The sequence below is a fragment of the Heterocephalus glaber genome, unplaced genomic scaffold (genome assembly GCF_053883595.1).
Source record: "Heterocephalus glaber isolate CG9 unplaced genomic scaffold, H.glaber_assembly_v1.0 deba00000937, whole genome shotgun sequence".
Classification (NCBI taxonomy): domain Eukaryota; kingdom Metazoa; phylum Chordata; class Mammalia; order Rodentia; family Bathyergidae; genus Heterocephalus; species Heterocephalus glaber.
In genome coordinates, this window is record NW_028258173.1 from 12924488 (window position 1) to 12947582 (window position 23095).

At 48.8% G+C, this 23095-nt stretch overlaps 1 protein-coding gene across 10 annotated transcripts in view; it reads right to left on the reverse strand.

The window, feature by feature from the left end:
- Arsg (arylsulfatase G) overlaps positions 1-23095 on the reverse strand; it is a 125642-nt gene that overhangs the window by 54417 nt on the left and 48130 nt on the right. For 6 of the 10 annotated variants that reach the window (XM_004870278.4, XM_021248616.2, XM_021248617.2 and 3 more), the window contains 2 exons: positions 3748-3935; positions 45-92 (listed from right to left, as the gene is read on the reverse strand). The exons of 1 other annotated variant lie outside the window; for it this stretch is intronic. In XM_004870278.4, the coding sequence (XP_004870335.1) occupies positions 45-92; positions 3748-3935 (236 nt within the window). Of the gene's footprint in view, positions 1-44; positions 93-3747; positions 3936-14766; positions 15676-23095 lie in introns of those variants that run through there. 3 more of the 10 variants (XM_087208189.1, XM_087208188.1, XM_021248621.2) reach the window with 2 other exon arrangements.

Sequence of the window (23095 nt, forward strand, 5' to 3'; positions counted from 1 at the left end):
TATTTTCTGTTGCCCAGGTAACAAGGCCCCCAAAGGATTCTTACCACGGAAGTTGGGGTGATAAGAGCCATGGTGCCCGAGATGCCATTTGCCTGTGGAAAAACAAAGCAGATGGGTTGGGAGGAATCCCCGTGGGGACCCTCGGAACCTCTCGGGAGCTGATTATGTGCTCAAGTCTCCGTGGGCTTCGCCCTCCACTGAGGACAAGCAAAAGAATCAGCTAGTGCTGCAAGGAGGCTGTGCCTCGCTCTCTGGGCCCAGAGGAGTCTGCAGGGAGACAGAGCGCAAGCAAGGATGACTCAGGGCCCACACAGGAAGCCACAGAGACAGGGTAGCATAGCCTGTCCCCAGTAGCCCAGGGACACCAGCTGCCTGAGCCTCTGCCCTCAATGTGGGCTCAGAACCCACGGCACCCCACGTAGCCTGTGCATCCCCTGCAAGGTGCAGCTGGCCCAGGATGCAGATGCGCCGCACCACACAGTCTCACAAATGCCCAGCAGCCGCTTGGTTTCATCATCTTCCTCTCTGAGCAACGTCAGCAGCTGCAGAGGCCAAAGGAGGCCGGGGAGACGCTCCCTCCTTCCCCGCAGCTCCAGCGCTGAGACACCCACGGGGCTGCAAATAGAAACACATCCACCCTCGAGGCTCCTTGCTCTGTCAGTGCATTCGGTCTGGGGGAATCACTGGGCAGTGTGTGACCGAGCTCTGACAACCTCAGAACCTCTGATCAGTTCATTCTGCACTGAGGAATAGACCCCAGGGAAAGACCCCAGGGAAATCACTCCCAAGGCAAGAGGGCAAAGAAACAAACGTGATACAAAGATCTGAACAGTGATGGCATTTGACAACACGAAGGAGAGACATTCGTGGGCAGTCCCAGGAGTATGGCTAAGGAAATCCTTTGATGTGGCCTCAATAAATAGTACCCAACTATCATTTAAAGACAAGCACTGTCGGGTGTGGTGGTGCAGGCCTGCAATCCCAGCTCAACAGGAGGCTGAGGCAGGAGAATCACAAGTTGGAGGCCAGCCTGAACAACGCAGTGAGACCCTGTCTGAAAGGGGAGTGGAGATGTAGCTCAGTGCAAAGCCCTGATTTAATCCCTGCTGCTGAAAAAAAAAAAAAAGACAATTGCAGGCAGTAAAAATATTTAAAAATCAGTGAATCTGCATAAAAGATCTGTAGACTCCATTATTCCCTTCTTGCCACTGCTTCATAAATTTCTGAAGTATTCTTTTTTTTTTAAGTTCTTTTATTGGTACATTTTAGGTATACAATTCGTTTACATTTATCATTGGGTGCTTGTACCTGCACATGATGTATCTTGCTTCTTATTTTTTTCCCCATTACCTGTGCGCCCTTCACCCCCTCCGCCCTTCCCTATTTACATAGACTTCGTTTCCATTTTTTTTTCTTTTCTCATAGTATTCAAAGTATTCTTAACAAAAAATTGAGGGAAATGGACTAAGTATTATTATGGAATGCTTAGATCAAGCATTGCATGAAAATGTAAGATTAACATTAAAACTAACAATCGTTTAAAATTATAACAATTACAATAAATATACAAAATTACATGGAAAGACAAGATAACATGAAGGGGGGCAAATGTAGGGTCAGATAGTATGTACACAACTAGTATGTACACAAACACACAAATACTGACCAACATTAGAAGCAAAATTACTGAAAAAAAAGGAGGTGTAAATGGACTCAAAGTTCCTTTTAAATGTTCCTTATGTATGTGCTTTAGTTTATAATTTTGACAAGTGTATGTGCTTCCAGACATGCAAAGGCCCTAGTGAGGGAGGGCAGCTAAGCCGCTGTAATCAGCCCCTCACTGGGCATCTGGGGCCCGAGCAGGGGGTCGCAAGTGAGATGCTGGGAAGAACCTAACTCTAGTGGCAGGCAGCATAAGGTTCTGCAGCCAGGCAGCCTGAGACCTGACCCTTGGCTGTGAGGGTAAATGAATGCAGGTAGAGTCTAGTAAGGACAGCCTGCCCCGCGGGAGCTTCACACATGGTCTTCTTGGTGTTCGTGTTGTTAACATAATTATGCCCCAAGGTACAGGGAGAAAGGGATTGGAAAGAGAGAAGGCTGCACCTGCATTAGTCCCTCCTGCTGTCAACTTGGAGCTTGTCCTTCTGGGACAAGGAACATCTCTCTCCAGTGTGAGCGCCTCTGAAAGGATGTCAAGCTTGCTTGTTTATTTGTTTGTTTGCTTGTTTGTCCGCTTGCTTACTGGTGCCAGGGATTAAAGCCAGGGTCTGTGCACTGAGGTACATGCCCAGCCCTTTTTCATTCCTTGGAGACAAGGTCTTGCTAAGACACTAAGTTGGCCAGGCTGGGCTGAAACTTGCAATCTTCCTGCCTCTGCCTCCCAGAGTGCTGGGATTACATGTGTCCAACACCACATCTGGCAGGATGTCAGGCTCTTGAACCCAGAGGAGGAGGCTGGACCAACACCAGAGGCGCCAGCCCTTGCTCTGGGGAGAGTAACCTCTTACAGGTTAACCCAGGAGACTTGGGGAACCAGGGTCAGGCTATGGGGACCCTGGTCATCCCCTGATTGTTGGCACTCCCTCCCTTGCCGTTTCGCCATGGTAGGAGGAGGCAGGAATCCCATGGAACAGGCAGTGGTGGCTGGAAACATGTCAGACCCAGCCTCCTGGGCTGGGGCCAGGCGACACTGAGCAGGTCCCTTCATGGTCCAAAACTCCACTCACACCTATACACTGAGGGAATAATGACTGCCCAGACATCCTCAGACTCTGATGGCAAATAAATACTTATCCCAGGGCCTGCCACATAATAAATGCAGAATCTGAGGTGCCTCAATGGTATTTAAAAGACAAGGCAGTCCCTGGACACTGAGCCCTATGCTGCTGCCTTGCTGCCCTGTGCCCACATCCCCACTTACACTGCCTGCAGAACCTCGGCTTTGATCCGGGAGCAGAGGATCACAGTGCCCAAGGCCAAGCCAGGTATTCTAATCCTGCCTCCATTCTCCCACCTTCCGTGCAGCCCAGTGGCCTGTGACCCAGCTTTAAGTGCAGTTCTGGGGGTGCTAGCATATGTGGGAAAAGATTTGCCTTCTTGATAAAAGAGGACAAATTCATTCTTGATTAAGTGTGACCACCTCCCCTCTCTCCTTCCAAGTTTCCGGAGTACAGGGCACTGAAGCTGCTGCCTCACAGCCATGAGGTAAGAGGCAGTGGACAATGGCCAGCACCCTAAGGATGGCAGTCAGGAGAGGAAGCATTTGGCTCCCAAAGGCACTTGTGACCAAAGGAGCTGGTGAAAGCAACCACTTACTGCATAGTTTGTTGTAATGGTAAGAAAATTTCTCCATACACTTTGACCTCCTTTTTTTGATGCTAGGGATTGAACCTGGGGTTTCCCAAGTATATATGCTAACACTGAACTACATTACATCCTCACCAACCCCTTTTTTATTTTATTTTGTGCCAGAGTCTTGCTAAGTTGTCCAGGCTGGCCTTGAACTTGAGCTCCTCCTGCCTCAGCCTTCGGAGTAGCTGGGATTACAGGTGTGCATCACCATGCCTGGCTGGTTCCATATGCACTTTAATCCACTGTTGGGTCTTTTCAGTTATAATAGCTGAAACCATCCCTGCTTCATTCAGCAAGAAATGAACAAAAAAGCAGATGGAGCACAAGAGGTGATGTCTAGCTAAGGCTCTGCAGAGCAGCACCCAGGTAAGTGCTGGGACGTGAGCCCTGTGTTACCTATCATGCCGGTGACATAGCCAGCCTGCTGCAGCACCTCTGCCAAGGTGCTTTCATTGAGCGGGAGGCCTCCCAGGGAGGTGACCGCGAAGTTGTGCGTGACTCCATTCCGAAGGCCCAGCCGGCCGGTGAGCAGGGATGCCCGGGAGGGTGAGCAGGTGGATGCGGCCGCGTGGAAGTCCACAAACCTGCAAAGCAGGGAGCATGATCAGGCCCCATCCAGCCACAGGACACCAGACCAAGAGAGAAGACAACTGTCACCCAGTTCCTAGGGTTCTAGTGCTGGGAATAAGCTTAAAGATCATCCAGTCATAGAGCAGGTAAAGAAAATGAAGCTCAGAGAGGTAATGCCGAGGGAGATTTAGCTCGGTGGTTCCTCCGCCTGCCTCACAAGTGCAAGGACCTGAGTTCGATTCCTGGTACCAAAAAAAAAAAAATAGAACAAGAGAGATAATGCCACTAGTCCAAGGTCACACAGCACATGTCCACACTGACCCTCAAAAGAAGTCATTTGTCACCGCTGGGAGAGACCATGACACCAACTCCCATCCCTAACAATTCATAATTAAAAAGAATGGGGCCGGGGATTTAGCTCAGTGGTTTCGCCGCCTGCTGCGCAAGCACAAGGACCAGAGTTCGATCCCCCAGTACCAAAAATAAATAAATAAATAAAAACAGGAAAAAAATCCCATTTAAAAAAAAAAAAAAGGAATGACCCATGGTCGTTGCTAGGTAATGAGGATGCCATCCTTCACTGAAGGACCACAGCTAGCTCGAATACAAGGGATAGCAGCTTCAGGAAATCACCATTTTGCCTCTGATCCCCCATATAATAATTAATGACCAGTGGATGGGGCTGTTCACACAGTCTCACCCTGGGTCATCATAAATTGGATAGAGCTAGCAATTACCACCTTATAAAATGATTAGATTTAGTGTCACTAATAATGAGCCCCTGACCCGTATGTCTCCTGGTGCGATGCAGTATGAAGTTTATCAAATCAAGGATTCTTGCCAAAAACATTTAACCCGAGTCTAATCAAACATCTAGACCTAATTTCCAGGCTACAGGAAATGCAGTTAATGGAAGAACAAATTAAACAACACCACAAGGAAATTATGGAACAAATTGGTACCTAAGCATTTCTGCAAGATACCTGGTCTGGTCTCTTCAAAAAGTCAGTTTCATGGGAAAAAGATGAGACTGGGGCGTTGGGCTGAGTAATATTCTACACTAAAAGAAACCAAAGGGGCAAAGCAAATTCCATGCACAGCGTCTGACTGCATCTCACTTCAAATAAACTAACACATTTGGGAGGTAATAAGGAAGTCTTAATGTTGGCTAAATGCATACAGGGAATTTTTCATATGTTTAGAAAAATAAAGGAATTATAGGCATGTGGAAGAACATTCTTAAGAGATCCACATTGCAATATTTGTAATGAAGGGGCGTGATGTTTGCATTGTTCAAAGGATTCAGAGAAAAAGAACTTATTTATAGGTATATCAAGTATAAGGAAAAGTAGTAGACTATTAACCACAGATGAGTATCTTGGTGTTTATTTTACTATTTTTCTTTCCTTTTTTATTTTATTTTATTTTATTTTTTGTAATACTGGAGATTGAACCCGGGACCTTCACACTGAGCTACATCCTCAGTCCTTTTTTTTTTTTTAATCTTTAGGAAGGGTCTTACAAAGTCACTAAATTGCCTAGGCTCAAACTTGTGATCCTTCTGCCTCAGCCTCCCAGCTTGAAATTTTCAATATTAAAATGTTTTTTAAATTATGGAGCTCTAGAGTCTGGAATGACAAGCGCAGTGACAGAAGTGCTGGGCTCCCGCTGGTCAGGAGCGAGGAGCGGCTGCAAGGGCAGTGAGGCATCTGCACACCTTCCTGTGTCAGACTGCGAGGAGCGAGCGAGACAGGCAGGCTCAGCCCGCATGCAGGGCAGAGGGGAACTGCCATCTGGCAGGACAAGGGACAGCTCCTCTGGGGCCCAGATGTGAGGATGCTTAAGCGCACCCCAGCTGGGCGTGGTGGCACACACCTGTCATCCCAGTCACTCAGGAAGCTGAGGTAGGAGGATCAAAACTTTGAAGTCAACCCAACCTGAGCAACTTAGTGAGACCATTTATTCACACACACACACACACACACACACACACACACACACACACACAAAACAGGGCCGGGGATTTAGCTCAGCGGCACTGTGCCTGCCTCACAAGCACAAGGTCCTGAGTTTGATCCCCAGTACCAAAAAAAAAAAACAACTAACCCTCACTGCACTCTGACATCACCTACGCTGCCTCTTTCTGGCCACCATGACCCCTATAATCCTGCACATCCCTAATAGTTTCACACCCCTCAGAGTTGTGCCTTAGACCCGGAGCCCTGCCATTTGCCATGACCTCGACATCTGTAGAGAGGAGGGCAATGAGGTCTGCAGACCAACAGCGTGGGCTCCTTCCTTTGCTCTGCTTTTCTTTTCCTTCTTTTCTTAAAAAAAAGTCCTACACTCAAGCCTAGAGGTCATAACACAAAAGCCATTTTTAAAATCTAAAGACCAATTACCATGTGACCCACAAATTCTGCTCCTATGAATTATTTTTTAAAATTCAGCCAGGTTGGGACTACAGCATGCCTATAATCCCAGGACTCTGGAGACTGAAGCAGGAGGATCACCACAAGTTCAAGGCCAGCCTGAGCTACATAGAGAGACCCTGTCTTAAAAAAATAAAATAAAATAAATAAATAAGTAAATAAATAACTCAAATCAGATCTTCTAAAAAATATTAATACAGACATATTCCTAGCAGCACTATGTAGTCATAATAGCCTAAAGGTGAGACTAGCCAAACGTCCATCTGCAGATAAATGGGCATAAACACCCTATGCTATGTCCATACAGTGAAATATTACTTAGGAATGAAAAGGAATAAAGTACTAACAAATACTACTACATGCAGGAACCTTTAAAATGTTATGATAGGGGCTGGGGATGCAGCTCAGTGTTAGAGGCTTTCCCAGCATGCCTGAGGCCATAGTATAATAATAATCCCCAGCACCACAAAAACGAATTGTCCTGGGTAAAAGAGCCAGACATAAAATGCCGTGTATTATATGACTATTTATCTGAAATATCTAGAGTAGGTAAATTCAAGGAGATGGCAGACTAGTGGTTATCAGGAGATGGAGGTTGAGAGAAGAAAAGAGAGGAGTCACTGCTTAAGAGGGATAAGGATGGGCCGGGGATTTAGCTCAGTGGTTTCACTGCCTGCTGCACAAGCGCAAGGAGCCGAGTTCGATCCCCAGTACCAAAAAAAGAGGGGCAAGGTTTTATTTTGGGGTCAGAAAGATGCTTTGAAATTCCACTGAAGTGGTTGTTGTGCAACATTATGAATGTACTGTCACCGAATTGTTAATGGTTTCAGCAGCTTGAAATAGCTGGTTTCATGTTATATAAAGAGCATTTTTACAGACTAAGAGGAAACGTCCAAAGAACTTCTCAGGAAGGACCCAAGGTCCATTAAGCTTGATATCAGGTTTGGATGGAAAAGTCACTTACTGTCAGCCAAGGAAGTGTCTTATCGCTCTCCCTACACTGGGACAAAATACCCCACACCCACAACTTCAAAGAGGAGAGATTTACAGTGGTACCTCGGTTACGAACTTGATTCTTTCCACAATTCTGGTCACAAACCGAATTGGACGAGAACTGAGTCAAATTCAATGGTTAGGTTCAATATGGGGAAATTTGATTCAGTTCCCGAGGACCCCACCTCCTAAAAGCACAGTCAGCCACTGAACTCATCAATGAATCAATCCACTGACGAGCAGAACATGCCCATGATTCAGTCACCTCCCAAACAGTTTGAGGGGACAGCTTAGATCTAAACCCTAACGGAGGGTCACTCCTCATTTCATTCATTTATTCCAAAATATTGATTGAATGTTCACAGAAAGGAGGGGCAGACTGTGCCTTCCTCCCCTGTCTAATTATACATCCTTTGGCACATCCCTGGCAACAATGAACGTTACTTCTTTGCTTTGTCTTTTAGGGCAGATTCAAGTTGGCCCCAAATTCTTTGGCATTGAGAGGTGGGGTTTGTGTCTTCTCCCCCTGAATCTGGGCAGGCTCTATGACTTCTTTGACCAATAGAATAATGCAGAAGTGATACTGTGCCAGTCTCTGGCCTTATGGGACTGGTAGCTTCCCCTTCCTTTCTTGAAAAACTCTGTGAGCCACTATGTAAAAAATAGGGCTACGCTGAGACCACCATGCTGGACAGACCATCTGCAAGTGCTGTGGCCAGCTGAGGCCATCACCATGGAGACAGCAATCACATGATCAAGGCCATCTCAGTCTTCCCAGGCTGACCACCTGCTTACTGAGTTCCACAGTGTGACCCTGATCAATACAACATGGGAAGGAAGAATCGCTCAACCAAGAGGGGTCCTGAATTCCTGATCACAGAACCATAAGTTATAATAAAATGCCTGTTATTGAAAGCTAAATTGCAAGGAGATAGTTTATTATTCTGAGTTACACAACCAGAACAATGTCTGTCTCTCTCACTGGACAATATGTGACTCACTATTAAGGTCCCAGAACATCTCAAAATGAGAAGATGGGTTAATTCTCTGACACCATTTGTCAAGGCGACAAAGAGCAAAGAACGGACATCCTTGGGGAGCTGGGAAATAGCACTGTGAGATCCCAGCCCTGCTCATCTGGAAGCCTGCTCCTGCACTCCTGCAGCCACATACTTGGGAGTATGTGATTCCCCCATCTGTCCAAACACAGAGAAGAGGGCTGCACAAACACACACTGTGGGGTCTGAGTCTCAGGGAGAGTGTGTGCCCACAGCTCTGACTCCTCACCTTGCCCAACTACCTTCCTGCCCCTCTGTCCTTGGGAGCTTGGAGGGAGAACCTGTGGCCTTCTTTTCCTGATCGCCAAGTGCCTGGGGCAACATTCCCAGCCACAGATTTCTTTCAAGACATCCCTAGAGACAGATGCAGTGGGACCTGCAGGGCCCAACCTCCTGGGGAAAAATCCAAGGCCTTGGATGTGGATGATACAGGTTACCAGCAACTGTTATCTCTCCTTAGATTTCCAGCCTGAGTTCCAGCCATAGCTTACACATTTGCTCCCCAAACATTTGCCTCTGCCCAGCTTAGTCTGTCCCCTTTCTCCGGAGATTTAAGCAAGAACCCTCCTTGCACACATGCCTAAATGGTCCTTATAATTCTCATTAAACCCACAGCTAATGCTTAGGAAACACTTACTAGAATTCAGGCACGTTTCCAAGCACTTCACATACATTAAGTCAAAAGCATCTGTTTCCCTTGATCTTATTCTGGTTTGAATTTATAGTTCTGAATGAGATGGCTCATGCTTGTTGGTGTCACTGCTTTATCCCCAGCAGGACCAGCTGCATGTCTTGCAGGGCACAGAGCCAAATGAAAAGGCAGGGCCCCTTGTTCCAAAACCACTAAGCATTTCAGCATGGTGACAGCAGAGCATCAAACCCAGGGCAGAGTCCTGGGTACGTGCCTGGGCCACCTGGCCATAAAGCTGGCCCTGCACAACAGCATCAGCTGGGACTTAAACTATTGTCACCCTTCAGTTCACTGGGCTTCCCCGAGTCAAGAGAGAAACACCTGTTGGTCTGCAGACCCGGATACTTCTCCTCTGTGGCACCCGGTGGTTTCCTTTGTCACTTTCTGCAAGTTTGTCTGACTCTTCTTTAGATGTTTCCCTGCATGCCTACTCTTCCTCTACCAAGCTTCCTGATCTCAGTGAACACAGCCACTTCCCACCCAGTTACTCTAGGCAAAGCAGAGTCTATCCCTACCTTTCTTTCCTCCTTTTCCACAGCCTATTTAGCATGCCCTATCGACTCCAGACCCAGATCTATCCTTTGCTTTGCATCTACCTAGTCCCAGCCCAAGGTACCATCATCCTGCCCCCAGACCACTGCTGTAGCCTCTACACTGCCTCCCCAAGCTGCCATGCTGCATAACCCTAGTAGGCATCATGTGCACCATGGTCTGAAGTTAAGCAATGCACAATCTGCCCAGCTGTATGTGGCACCTGCTTCCTGCTTCAGATTCCCACCTCAGTTACCTCATCTTCATTTTCCCATGGGGCAGCCAAAGTACCCTTTTAAAATGTGTAGCGGCTGCTATCAGTCCCTGGCTGGTAACCCTGTAATGGGTTCTTATTACAACCAAAGTAATTCTGAAGTCATTACCATGGTCTACTGCCCCTCCATCACAGCTTACCGGGCAGGGAGCTGGAGCAACAGACAGGCCCAAGTGGATCCCAGGTTTTCTGAGATAGTGTTCCCATCAGCCCCAGGGGCAGCTATGTGGGGCTCAGGGCAACCAGAGGTACCAAGGCTGTCCTGTCCTGGCTCCGTCTGTGTCCTGCACAACTCCAGGGAAAGGGATTCTCTTTGCACACAATGTGGAGAGAGCCCATGGGCGGGTGCGCCAGGCATCCCAGTTGGAACCTCAGCTGGCCACCTCTACTACCAGGATCCTTAAGGAAGGTCCTGGGAAAGGGGCACCAATATCACTGATTTCCAAGAGTGACACAACAGAAGAGGTGGGACTTGCCAGCCTGCTGCTCTGGACCTCAGCTGACGTCAACCTCATTCTTCCCAAAGCTTTGTCCAAGCCGGCCACCCCACTGAGTGGCTCTTCCTAGAACACCCCAAGCTTGTTCCTGTCTCAAGTCCTATTTGTGTTACCTCTCTCTGCATCACTCTGCCCTGGTCTGCACATGGTGGGCCTTTTCTTGGTCACTAGTCTCAGTTCAAATTTTAGCTCTCTAGGAAGATCTGTCCTGACCTGGTTATGTCCACATCGGCAGTCTATACTGTCCCTTGCCCTCATCTTATCTGGCCTTATCTTGTGTGTAGATTTGTCTCTTTACTTGCTGTCCTGCCCCCTTGTCTAGAATGGAGTTCCACTCGAGTCTGGTCCAGACTGACCCCTAGGGAATGCCTTGTCTCCATGGGTGCAGCTCAAGGCTCGCACTACCTGGTGAGAGTTGGTTTGGGCAGTCATGTGGGGCAGGCATTCTTGCATTGACCTTGCCTTGCTTAACTGGGTTCTTGGCAGGCACTAAGACCTAATCGCTGCAGCACCTGGACACAGACATGAAGGCACCACTGGACATTCCTTCCTGTGCTGGCCTTTCTGCTTCTCAACAGTCACGTGCACATCACCTGTCATCTCAAACCTTTCACCTGGGAGCTACTGGTTTAGTTCAACAATCACAACACAGCTACCTGGAGCACTACAGGGGAGAGACTAGACTTTTCCAGCCAAGACCTTACACTCTAACTAGAGTGTGAAGATGTGCGTAGATAAGAAGCTAAAGTATGATGGGCCCCATTAGAGGAATATAAAAAAACATACTATGAGAGGCAAAGTGCTAAGAAGGCTAACAGCATGGACAAACAGACCTGGGTTCACATCTTGTCTAGTGTGAGCCTAGACAAGTAACATAGTCCAAGTGTCAGTATCTTAATCTGGAAAGTGGGCACAATCAGGCCTTCCACGATAAGTTATTTGAGGGATGCAGTGAGATGGTACACAATCAGCAGAGCACCGGGCAGAGAGCAGGTTTTCCAAATTCATGGTAGTCCATGTGAAAACTCGTCACTGCCAAAATGTAGAGAATGGTATGGTAGGGGAGCAATAAGTGGGCAGGACATTGCTCCCTGCGTGAAAGCTAAGGAACATTGGGAGCCACCAGAAGCTGGAATTTCAAAGGAAGGAACTTGCCCTAGAGCTTCACATTTGTGTAGACCTGCAACACTCACCTTGATCTTGAACTTCTAGCCTCTCCCACTGAGAATACATTTCTGTTTTTTTAAGACAGTCAGTGGTTCTGTGTAAGAGCAGAATGATTCACTCAAACTAAGAGCTCAAAAAATTAGACGCCCAAAAACTAAAAGTCCCAATTAAAAATGGGCAATTGAAATGAATAGACACTTCTTAGAAGAAGAAGTACAAGTGGCCAATAAATACATGAAAAAATGTTCAACATCACTGGTCATTAGACAAATGAAAATTAAAACAACTCTTGAGCACAAGGACCTGAGTTCGATCCCCAGTACCAAACAAACAAACAAACAAACAAAAAAACAACTCTGAGATTCCATCTTACTCCAGAAAGAACAGCTATCATGAAGAAATCAAATAATAACAAATGCTGGGAAGGCTGGAGGGGAAAAAGAAACCCTTCTACACTGTTGTTGGAAATGTAAACTATTACAATCACTATGGAAATCAGTATGGAGATTCCTCAAAAAAACTAAAACTAGAAATTCCATTTGACCTAGCTATTCCCCTTCTAGATATCTTCCCCAATGAGTTAAAGACAACATATTACAGTGACACATGCATATCCATGTTTATAGCAGTACAATTCATAATAGGTAAATTTTGGGAAAAGTCTACATATCCATCAACAGATGAATGGATGAAGAAAATGTGGTATTTATGCATAATGGAGTAGCATTCTACCATAAAGAAGGATAAACTTGAGCCACTTGTAGGAAAAAGTATCCAACTTGAGACCATAATCTTTAAGTGAAATAAATCACACAAGCTTAAATATCACATGGTTTCTTTTATATGAGAAACACAAAATATAAATAAAGAGAGCAAAGTAACAGCTAGATAATAGGAAATGGGGAAATCTTTCTCAAATGGGAAAGGGACCAAGAGGTGGAAGGACCGGGCAGGGAGGGGAAGGGTAGGGACAAAAAAGGAATTAAGCTGTGTAATGTGCATGCACCAACTCCCCACAATACATGCAATTATTATTTACTACAAACACGTACTAATACAAATAAAGCAATCACCACCCTACACAGCACCAGGGTGTGTCTCTACTCAGCTTGACCCTGCTCACTCAGCCCACAACACACAGCCCCTCTTCTTGCCTTCCCAAATTCCCACCTGTTCTCCAAAACCTACCACGGTCACAGCCTTTCCTCATCCTCCAGGAGGATGAGGCTTGACCTTGACCAACCTCCTCACAGCTTCCCACATCTAAGGCAGACATTCACCTGGCACTGTGAGCACCGACTGTAGGGTCATGGGTCGGTTTTTACAGTGGAGCACTCAGCCTTCTCCATGACTCTGTGGGCTGCTGACACATGGTCCCTGGTCACCCCTATATAGGCCAAGCTCTCCAGTGTAAGCTCACCAAGCAGACAACCTCCTGTCCTTGGGAATGGGCTACAACCCATGACCCAAAGAGGGCAGGTGATTCAGAATCTGAACCTGGAATTTCCTGAGTAAGAGAGTGAGAAATAGCTTTTTTCCCCTTGAAACTCAAGCTACAAGGACATGTCCCCAGAAAGCCAAGGGCCACATCTCCCTCTCATGCAGGAGCCTAAAAACGCTGGCCACTGGCTGGGTAGCACAGAGGCTCACAGGGCCTCATTCAAAACTCCAGCCTATGCCTCTTCTGCTGAAGCTGTTTGAGCTGCATTTCTGTTGCTTACAATCAGATCGCCTCATTACTCTACCACACTGGCTGTGAACCAGAACAGAGTCTGGGATGGACAAAGGTGGTCAAAATACACAATGAATGTTTACATTTTTTAAAATGTATTACAGTAAAAGACACATTGACATTAATCCCCCTCAAAATGCTCTCCCTCACTTTAAACACCCTTATCCCATCACCCTGGCCACTGTTTGAAAGTCCCCTCTCCTGAGTGTCTTCACAAGGTGTGATCAAAAATGTGGTGAATACTGTTGCTGAGGGCTTTCTGAACAGAAAGGTAGGCTCGTAAAAACATTGCAGTGCGTCTGCCTTCCTGATCTTCTTTAAAGTGAAAATGATCATGAAAGCAACCATTTGAATTGATTCAAGACATCAAGGCAGCCCTGACTGCACGGCTGAAGACATAATAATGATGGGGGGGCGGTCTTGTGTAAGAACACTAATATGCGCACCATGAAGAAATTACCTAATGATGTGTCCTCAGAATGAATCTCTTTTGGGAAGGAACACATGAGGCTGTGCTATTTGTATTTTTTTCTGGGACATTTTTATCCAAATTCATTTTTATTGTAGTGAAGCCCAAACATTTATCAAATAGTTAATAGCTGATTCTCATTGGTAAAAATAATGAAAATGACATGAATGGAATTGTTTTCAAATAAATCCTAACAAAGTTCCTGTAGGAAATGTTTTGCCCTAAATTTGGACCAGCTTATTACTGTTCAAGGAGTTCTTTTTGAACTCTAATCAAACACTATCAAGGAAGAAAGTGAAATGCCCTTGCTGTACATCATTTTTGTTCCTAGAGAAGTTAAAAAGACTCAGAATTCTTATCTTCTTCTCAAAAGTAATTTGTATCTGAGCAAAACCTTTTGTAACCTACTAATCCCAAAGTTTATTGGGAATGGAAGTCCAAATTCATTCTAACAGTATAAAAAGAGTCTTCCAAGCAGAGTGCTAAAGCCAATATTACAATATACACAATCTGCCCAATGGTATTTTAATGAAAATTTTAAACAAAAAAGTATAACTTTTTATTAATCTCTATGATTCTTGGCTAGGAAACTTCTACATGTCATGTGTGTGACACACATGAGCCCCATGAGAGAGAAAAACATGAAATGAAGTCAGCCACAGAAGCAAGGCTCCAACTAAATAATGCCCTATGCAGGAGCATTCCAATCTTTCTTGTCATGCTGCAGCTTCCACCCCCAGGACAGTCATACGTCTTCTCCTTGTTCTGACATGCAAGATGTCTTCTCTCTTGGCCCTAGGACATCTAAAGTTCTAAGAAGTCTTATCTAGGCAGAATAATACACTGGTAAAGTTCAGCATGAATCTAAAGTGGTGTAGAATGTAACTTTTACCTATTTGGATCCTCCAAATTAAACCATAAAGAAATCTGGGCTGTGAGGTTAGATCAGAACAGAGATCAGGGATGAAGGGCTGCTGACAGTTGGTGTGGGCTTCAGTTACCTTAGGAGTGGGTCTCCTAGCAGGGCATGAGCTCATCATACACATGACTGGGTGCTCAGGGCCTGAGGATCAGAGACAGAGAACAGTAACTCAAGCAAGCAGGGTAAGGAGGCACCACAGCACCAGGCGTGAGCTCTGGCTTCACTCAGCCTGGACTGGAAGCCTGGCTGCCACCACCTTCTTTTGTGAGCGTGGAGGAAGGGCCTTGGTTTAAATGATAATCAGAAAAAAGGGACTAGAACCTGCCTTCCAGGAAGGAACGTCATTGGCTACAGCACAATTCAGCTCGGGGCACCGAGTCCCCTCCTCTGTAACCCCACCAGCTGGTGCCTCCAGGGTGGCTGTGGAGAGGGACAGGCACAAGGCAGCATGGAAGCCCCTGCAGAGGTCCCTGAAGGGGCCAACACAATCTGGGCAGCCCCGCACTGGGTTTCCAGAGCGCTGGGCCCTGGTGCCCCAGAGGAGTGGGAGGAGACATACAGACTCAGAGTACCTAAGCTGGCCCAGGGAGTTCTGCTACCTAAGCTGGCCCGCAGTCCCCAACAGTCCCCAGAGTGGCCCTCCTGGTACCGAACCCCTGCAAGGAGCAGCGGGCATCCCCAGGAGCTGGAGTCCAGTTGGGGGCAGCCGCCTGGCCCTCACATGCAAGCCTCCATCAGGAGTTCCAGGGATGTCACAAGGGCGAAGCTCAGGGACAGTGCACTCGAGGCCACTGAGGAGTTGGCAACGGAGACAGCGAGCTCTCTGAGGGCTGCTCTGCTCGGCTTCTTCGTGCCTGACCGGTAATGGACAACTTGCTCAGAAAGCTTCATTCCCTGTTCTGTAGTCTGCCCCCGCCCAGATGTCGCCAGCCCACTCACCTGACCCACGAGGCTCCCCTTCCCGGCCGGGGTCACCTAGCTGCTCCGGCCCAGCCCAGCCCCCCTCCCTCCGGCAAGATCCTCGACCCGGGTCTGCACTGTGGGCCTCGGGCACCTGGCTTCCACTGCGCCCCCCTCCGGCTGGTTGCGGACTCCGCCCTGGAGATCCTGCCGCTGGTGTCCTGGGGGGACCCGCGGAAAATACCAAGGGACTCTCGGATGCTCAGACTCTCCAGAAGCGTGAGGATCCCTCCTCTGATCCACTCGCCCGCCTGCTGGATCTGAACAGCCTGTGGGGACCATGACTTCCGGTCACCTCCTTTCGCTCCAAAAGATCTCGGAGGAGAGGGCCCAGGTGCAGCCCGAGGAGAAGCAGGTGAAGTGGTGCCAGGAGGAAACCAAAGGGCAGGACCATCAGGATCGGGGCACCCTTGGCCCTGGGGTTGTGGCCATCTAGGCCCATGGAGTCCAAGGGAAACCTAGCCACCTTGGGGCACTGTCCTGGGCCTCAGAAGAGTAAACACCATCCTAAGGACTTGAAAGGGTGAGATGGCCCGTGAGTCTCCTTGGATTTTTTCCCAAGACCAGGCCTCCCACAATTCCCTCTGGCAGCCTGAGGCACCCACCAGTGCCCCCCGCGCCAGCCCCAGGCCGCTCCCCACCGCAGAAGTCCCAGAAGCAAGAGCTGGATGGGCACCATCAGGCCCGCCCTCCAGGCTCCCAGGGTCCAGGGATGGAGGCAAAGAGTGAAAAGCCCCCAGCTGCACCAGCAGACTGCTGTCCTCCACCCAGAGCCAGGGCTCACAGGCCTGGCAAGAGGAAAGCACGCACACCAACAGCCCTGCCACTGCCAGGGTTGCAACTGTGGGATAAAGGCGAGCTCCCCCCACCTCCTCAGCACCCTCTTGTGACCCCCAAGGAACACCTGGGTAGCCAGCAGAGGAGCGTGTGGAGACCAGAGGACAGCATGACATCGGAGGGAAAATAGAGGCCTCGGAGGAGAAATCAGAGGCGCTGACAGATGACGCTGCCCCTCGGCTGGCACCTTCTCACCCCCCATCTGCTGCAAGGACTGCAAACACCCTGCCCCGTCCCGGGGACACTTGGTCAGTCCCAGTATTCCTACCACCTCTGCCTGGGCACAGAAGGCAGCTGGGCCCCCCACCCTGTCTGACCCTCTGCCTTCCCCCACACCCAGGAGAGCCCGGCCAGTAACACCCACAGCCCCCTGTTCTACCACACCTCCCGGTTCTCTCCTCCACAGCCCTCCTGTTCCTGCACCTCTCCCCTCCAAGCCTCCCTCTGCCTAAGGGAAACCCGGACACCTGTGTCTGCAGCTGCCCCTCCTCCTCTGGTCCCTTCCACCCACAGCTCTGGTAACACCAGCACTCACTCCGCCTCCACGACTGTCTCTTCCACCACCCCAGCCAACATATCTGCACCCCTGCCCTGCCAGCCAAGCCCAGACCCTGGGGACGATGCCATGGACACGACACCCCCATCCTTGGCTGTCGTTTTCAGATCTTTCCCGGGCTCCAGGGTGAGCTCTTGCCCGTATCACCCAGAAGGGCGTTTCCCAAAGGCACCAGTCTCCAGCATCCTGGGCTCACTTAGCGTCTCCCGCCCGACCTCATCCTTGAACCCACACCCCCTTGGCCCACACGCCGTTCCTCACCACACAGCTGGGACCTGTGATGGGCAACAACAGCCGTCCCGTCTTCCCAGAAGCCCCTCTTCTTGTCCTGCCTCTCATGGACCCTACACTCACCACCGTCTTACTAGACAGAGCCTGTGCACCGTCGCCATGCAGCCCTGCCCTGACTTGGGAGCTTCGGACTCCACCTACTCGCCCAGGCTGTTGCCATCCAGTCTCCCCGCCTCCAAGATCAACCACTGTACCTCCCAGGTGCCTGACACCCCACGCAGGGAGCAGGAGAGAGCTGTGCAGTCATCAGCCGCCTTCCCTGCCTGACCACGGGCCAGGTTGGTCTGAGGGCTTGGCCAGTTTTCTCCATCCTAGACCTGGCCTGACACCCACCACTCCTTCCGGGTGCCCCCATTCTCTTCACGTATTCTCCTCTTGTGCACATAAAAGCCTGGTTATTGTTCACCTGCCTGGGTTCATGTCTTCTTTGCTCTTCGAGTCCACTCTTGGAGAAGAATTGCTGTGTATGGGTGGTGATGGGTTAAACCAGACTTTATGCAGATTTACTCCAGGGAAGAGGTTGGGAAGCAGCCACCTTCACGACCGTCTGTGGAAATAAACTACAGGGGAATTCAGCTAGCACACCCCATGCTGGACCAGACTTTCTGTTCTTGCCTGGTAGACTTTAGGTTGGAACACACTGGTATGCCTCACTTTTTTATGTTTATATTAAAATAAAGTAGCCCATAAAATGACCTGCATATAGTTGTAGTTTAAATCTGATAAGTTTTGATGTATGCATAGTCCAGTAAAGCCATGAACTCAATGAAGAAAACAAACATATCTGTCACTCTCGAGTTTCCTCATCCCATTCATATGCCTTCCCTTCCAAGTTTTCCCATCCTCTCCCACCATGTCTCCAGGCAAGGAATGATCTGCCTTCTGTCACATAGATATGCTGTCATTTTCTAAAAATGCATATAACTGATTGTATATAACATGGCCTGCCTGGCTGGCTTTTTGCACCAGCATACTTATTTTGAGATCAATTCATAGACTAGTCTATAGTTTTCCTAAGTAGAAATCCATTGCATGGGTTACTACAGTTTGTTCATTCATTCAGCTGCTGCTTGATGTTTACATTGTAGTTTTCAGTTATTGGAAACAGAGCTCATATGAATGTTCTTAAAGAAATCTCCATATTCACATACACATGATTAGAAGGGCTGGGTCACCTGGTAGTGTGTGTCTTAGTTACTTTTTCTCATTGCTGAGTCAAAATACCAGTCACCCAAAGTTAAAGGAAGAAAGGTTTATTTAGCTCACGGTGTGCAGAGATTTCAGTCCATCATCAGCTGGCTCCAAAGCAGGGTGGCATGGCAGACAGGCATTACAGAGGAGAAACAGTTCATGGTGGGCAGAAGGTAGCAAAGCAAGCAAGGGACTAGCAACAAGCTCCTTTCTGTCCCTTATATCTTATCCAGGCTACCTGCCCTTAGGGAAGATAGCACTTACACCATTAATCCTGGCATTGCACCATGCATCAATCCCAGTGTCCCACCACACTAGATTTAGCCACCTCCAAAAAGCCCACCTCTGATTGCATGAGGCTTTAGGGGGACATCTAGACACAGCCCATAACAGTATGTGTGTAACTTTTGAATGAACCACCAAACTATTTTCTGCAGTGACTGCACCACTAGCAGGGCAGGAGAATTCTGGGTTTTTTACTTCCTCATTTTGTACGGTCAGACTTTATAATTTTAGCTCTTCAACAGGGATGGCGTGCTAGCCCCTTGTGGTTTAAATTTTCATTTAGCTCATGTCTGCTTATGATAACTTCTCATGTGCTTATTTGATACCTAGGTACCTTCCTTGGTGAAATCTCTTTTCAAATCATGTAGCCTCTACATTCTATTTTTTTTTTAATTTTTCTAATTGTTGGGTATCAAAGTTCTTTAGGTGGTATTAAAGAAGTTTTTCTCAAAATGGATGACTTGCAAATGCTTTATCTCAATCAGTGCCTTGTTCTTTCACTCCCCAACATTGTCTTTCAAGGACTGGCTCCTCCTTTTGACGAAACTTAATTCTCCTTTTTTGTTCCTTCGTGGATCTTGTTTATAACGTTGTCCATAGAAAATCTCTACCTAACCCTTGAGCACAAAGATTTTTGTCGTATAGAAAATTCATCAATTTATATTTCACATTTTGGTCTTTCATCTACTTTGAGTTCATCCCTATACGGTAAGAGGCAGGGACCAAAGCCCATGTTTTGTCCGGCTCTCTCCCCATGCACTACATGAGTCCAAACCCATTTGTCAGCAACACTACCCTCCTCCGCTGAATTGCCTTTACCCATTCTCCCAGCTCAACCATCCCTGTGTGTGGCTCTACAGAATCTCTGCTCTGCCCCACTGATCTGTCACGTTCGACTCTTGATTACAATAAAGTCCATCACCGACCACTCTGTAGTTGCTCGTGCAAAGTGGCTTATGGTATTGTGACCTCACCATTTTACCACATGTGGTCAGGTACGTCTGAAATGCTTTTCATAATGCAGCTGACATTGAATTTGGATTACGTTCTGAAACCATTTTTAAAATACCGAGATGTAAACCCTATTATTCGACAGCCTAATAATCTCAAATTCTCACCCAAAAAGCTGTTAGACATAAAGAGGGCATGGAGGCTGTAGGAACTATGTAGGTGGGAGTAAGGGAAGTGATCCCAAAACATCATGAGAGGATAGAGGGGAAAAGACAGAACTCCTCCTCCCAGGTCCTCCCCACACAGCAATCAAGACAGAAAACCTCATTTAGCACACCGTCCTTTAGAGGTGGGGTGTCGAGAGAGAGGGTGCACGTGTAATCTGCACATTGAATAACTGATTAATTAATAGACTAGGGCAGAGTGTGCTGCTGTGCCCCCTGGGAAGCAGCCTGGGAGGGACCCGTGTGGCAGCTGCCTGGAGCCACGCACCTGGAAAGGGGTAAGACCACCAATCTAGACGGCTGTGTGCTTGGCCAGAGCAGGCAACAGGGGTAACACAGGGCAGAGGTGCAGAGCTGCCAGGTGGCCACAGAAGAGGCCATCTTGGCTTCCTGGAGCTCTCGTGGGTTCTGGGTTCAGTGCAGAGATTCCTGTCTCCAGAGCACAGGCTGCACCTGGAGCTGCAGGGCGGGCTCTCCCCAAGGGGCTGGTGAGGGTGGAGGGAGCAGCTGGTCCCTGAGGACCCTTGTGGCTCATTTCTCAGTGAATGATGTAAGTCCCCGAGCCTCAGCCAGCTGGGCAGAAGTATCAGCACAAGGCCTCCCTGCTCCCCTGGCCCTGACCTCCCTGGGCTGCCTGAGTGGGGTAGGATCCGCTTGCCTAGTGAGGCCACCAGCCATGTGGGTGAGGAGGACCCAGCGGGGCCAATAGTATCTTCAGTACAGCACCTCGAGCTTGCTGGGTCCTCCTAGGAACTGAGCTCCCACCCTGACCCTCTTGCTTGTGCGTGCAGGCAGGTCCTTAAAAAAATGCAGCAGTTGCCCCAGCTTCTGGGCTGTGGTCCCTGCACTGCACATGTCAAAAAGCTGCAGAGTCCTTCACTGCCAGTCCGCATGCACACACGTTTGCTCAGCCTGGAATCCTGTCCTGCTCTCAGGTGCCTGGGGAATTCCTGCTCAAACTGCAGGATTCAGCTGAGTTCTGACCTGTCCTTAAGTCACCAGAACACTTCATCTCCACGGAGACCACCCCCAGGGGCCAGTGGATCAGAGCTGGTGCTGTATAAATGGAGGCTGTGATTGACCGGGTGGTGCCTGTGTCACAGGCTGCCCTATAGGTGCCCCATGGACTGTTACCCCTTGCCCAACCATGCCCTTGCCGTAATTCCACTGCAGAGATCCCCATCATTCCCTGGCTCACTGACAGACAGGAGTACAGAAATACCTGTGGCCAAAGTTGGTATGTGACATGTGCAGGGTTGAATATGATGTAAAGCGTCTTGGAGAGAAATGGGATTCACACTCCTTGGGAGCCCCGGATGGCTGCACCATGCAAGATGGTCACCATGGCTTCCTCTCTCTGAGTCCCTGCTGACCCAGGAAGGGAGCTGCTCTCTCCCTGGGGTGCCTCAGTGGAGCCTTACGCAAGAGCAGCCCACTCACACTTGAGCTCACCTTGGCCCCTGCCCTTTTTGGCCACCCAGACCTGTGCCCTATCAATGTGGGTGGCTGTGGCCATGGCTATGTTCGGCATTGCTGGCACCAACTTGGAGCCCCCAGATACAGGGCGGTGTAACATGCAGAGAGCAGCAGGTAGAAAAGGCTCCCCCTGGCAAGAGGAATGGCTAAGCCCTGGGGGGCAGAGGTACCAGAGACAGAACCAGCACTGAGTGGCAAGGGCACCCTATCCAGACAGTGCTGTGCTCTGCTGTTCCCTCCCTTCAGTGTCAGGACAGCCACAGTGGTTTACGGGATGCTAGAGCTACAAGTCCAGGCCAGACCTGGACCCAGGCATGCTGAAGACACTTCCTGTCCCCTGTGGTCCCCAGCCAAGCTTGAGTAGTAGGTGGAAGTCTGACCTTGCACCATTGCCATGGTAGCTCCCTGGTTCTGCACGGAGGCAAAGTTCCTGTTGTTTGTGTCCTTCGTCTCTTGGGCCCCAGGTCATGGCCAGCTATGGCTGAAGAAGAGGCCAGACTTTGCAAGTTGGATACTGATGTGTCAACTGAGGCCTTCACACATCCCCACACGTACCCTGTGACGAGCTGACACCCTCCAGTGCCAACGCTTCCCCAGCCTGCTCTCATGACTGTCGGTCAAGGGGTCTTTCACCTGGAGCGTGCACCCAGGGTTAGGCAGGATGTAGGGAGTCAGGGGGCGAATGTCCTGGGGTCAGGGGCCACAGATCAGTGCTGGGGGTCACTGTCTTGGCAGGAGGTGGAGGGTCTGCCTGGGGAAGGTTGCACTGGGCTCCTCCTGTCCCTTCTGTGGCTGCCAGGGTCCCTCCTAGTGCCCAGGCAGAGATGCATGTCCCGGAGGGTGCCCTGGGGAGCCTGCCCCTTAGGGACAGCCAGCTCCAGGGCACAGGCAAGGGGGCCAGGTGCATGCCCTACTCCACAGCTTCCCAGAGGGCGCTGATCTGGAAGAAGTCAGTGTTACAGCACACCTGTGATTGACAGGTAAGTGCCTGTGAGCTGAGCCACTCCGCCTGGACCTTCAGGGCCCTGGGCTGCTTGGCTGCCCTCCTGGAACTTCACTTTCCCCACCTGCCCACGGGGCTGGATAACGGCAGGCTGCTTTCCAGGATTAGGCTGGATAATCTTTGTAAACCCTCAGTAGCCCATGTAGCCTCCAATCCTTTGTTTTTCTTTTATTTGTAAATTTTAAAACAATCTGGAATCCTAGCCCTCTGAGAGGCTGGGTAGGAGAATTGAAAGTTTGAACCCAGTTTGACCAATTTAATGAGATCCTGTCTCTAAATAAACAAGTAAATAGATAAACAAGTGAATGGGCTAAGGATGAGCTCAGGGTGAAGGCCTTGGTTTCAATCCTCCGTAGCACAAAAAGTAAATAAATAAAACAACCATCAAATGCTAAATGGTTTTAACATTCAGGCCTAGAATCATAGGGGTTGTAAAGAGGGCCGACTCCATGTGTATATTTTACTAATATTCCTTCCCTCATCCTTCTGGCCTACATTCTCTCTCCAGTGTCAGACCATGTCTCAACATATAAAGTTAAAAATGAGCTGGGGATGTGGCTTAGTGAAAGCTGAGTTCAATTCTCAGTACTGAAAAAGAAGAAGAGGGAGGTCAAGGAAGAAAAGACGAAAGAGA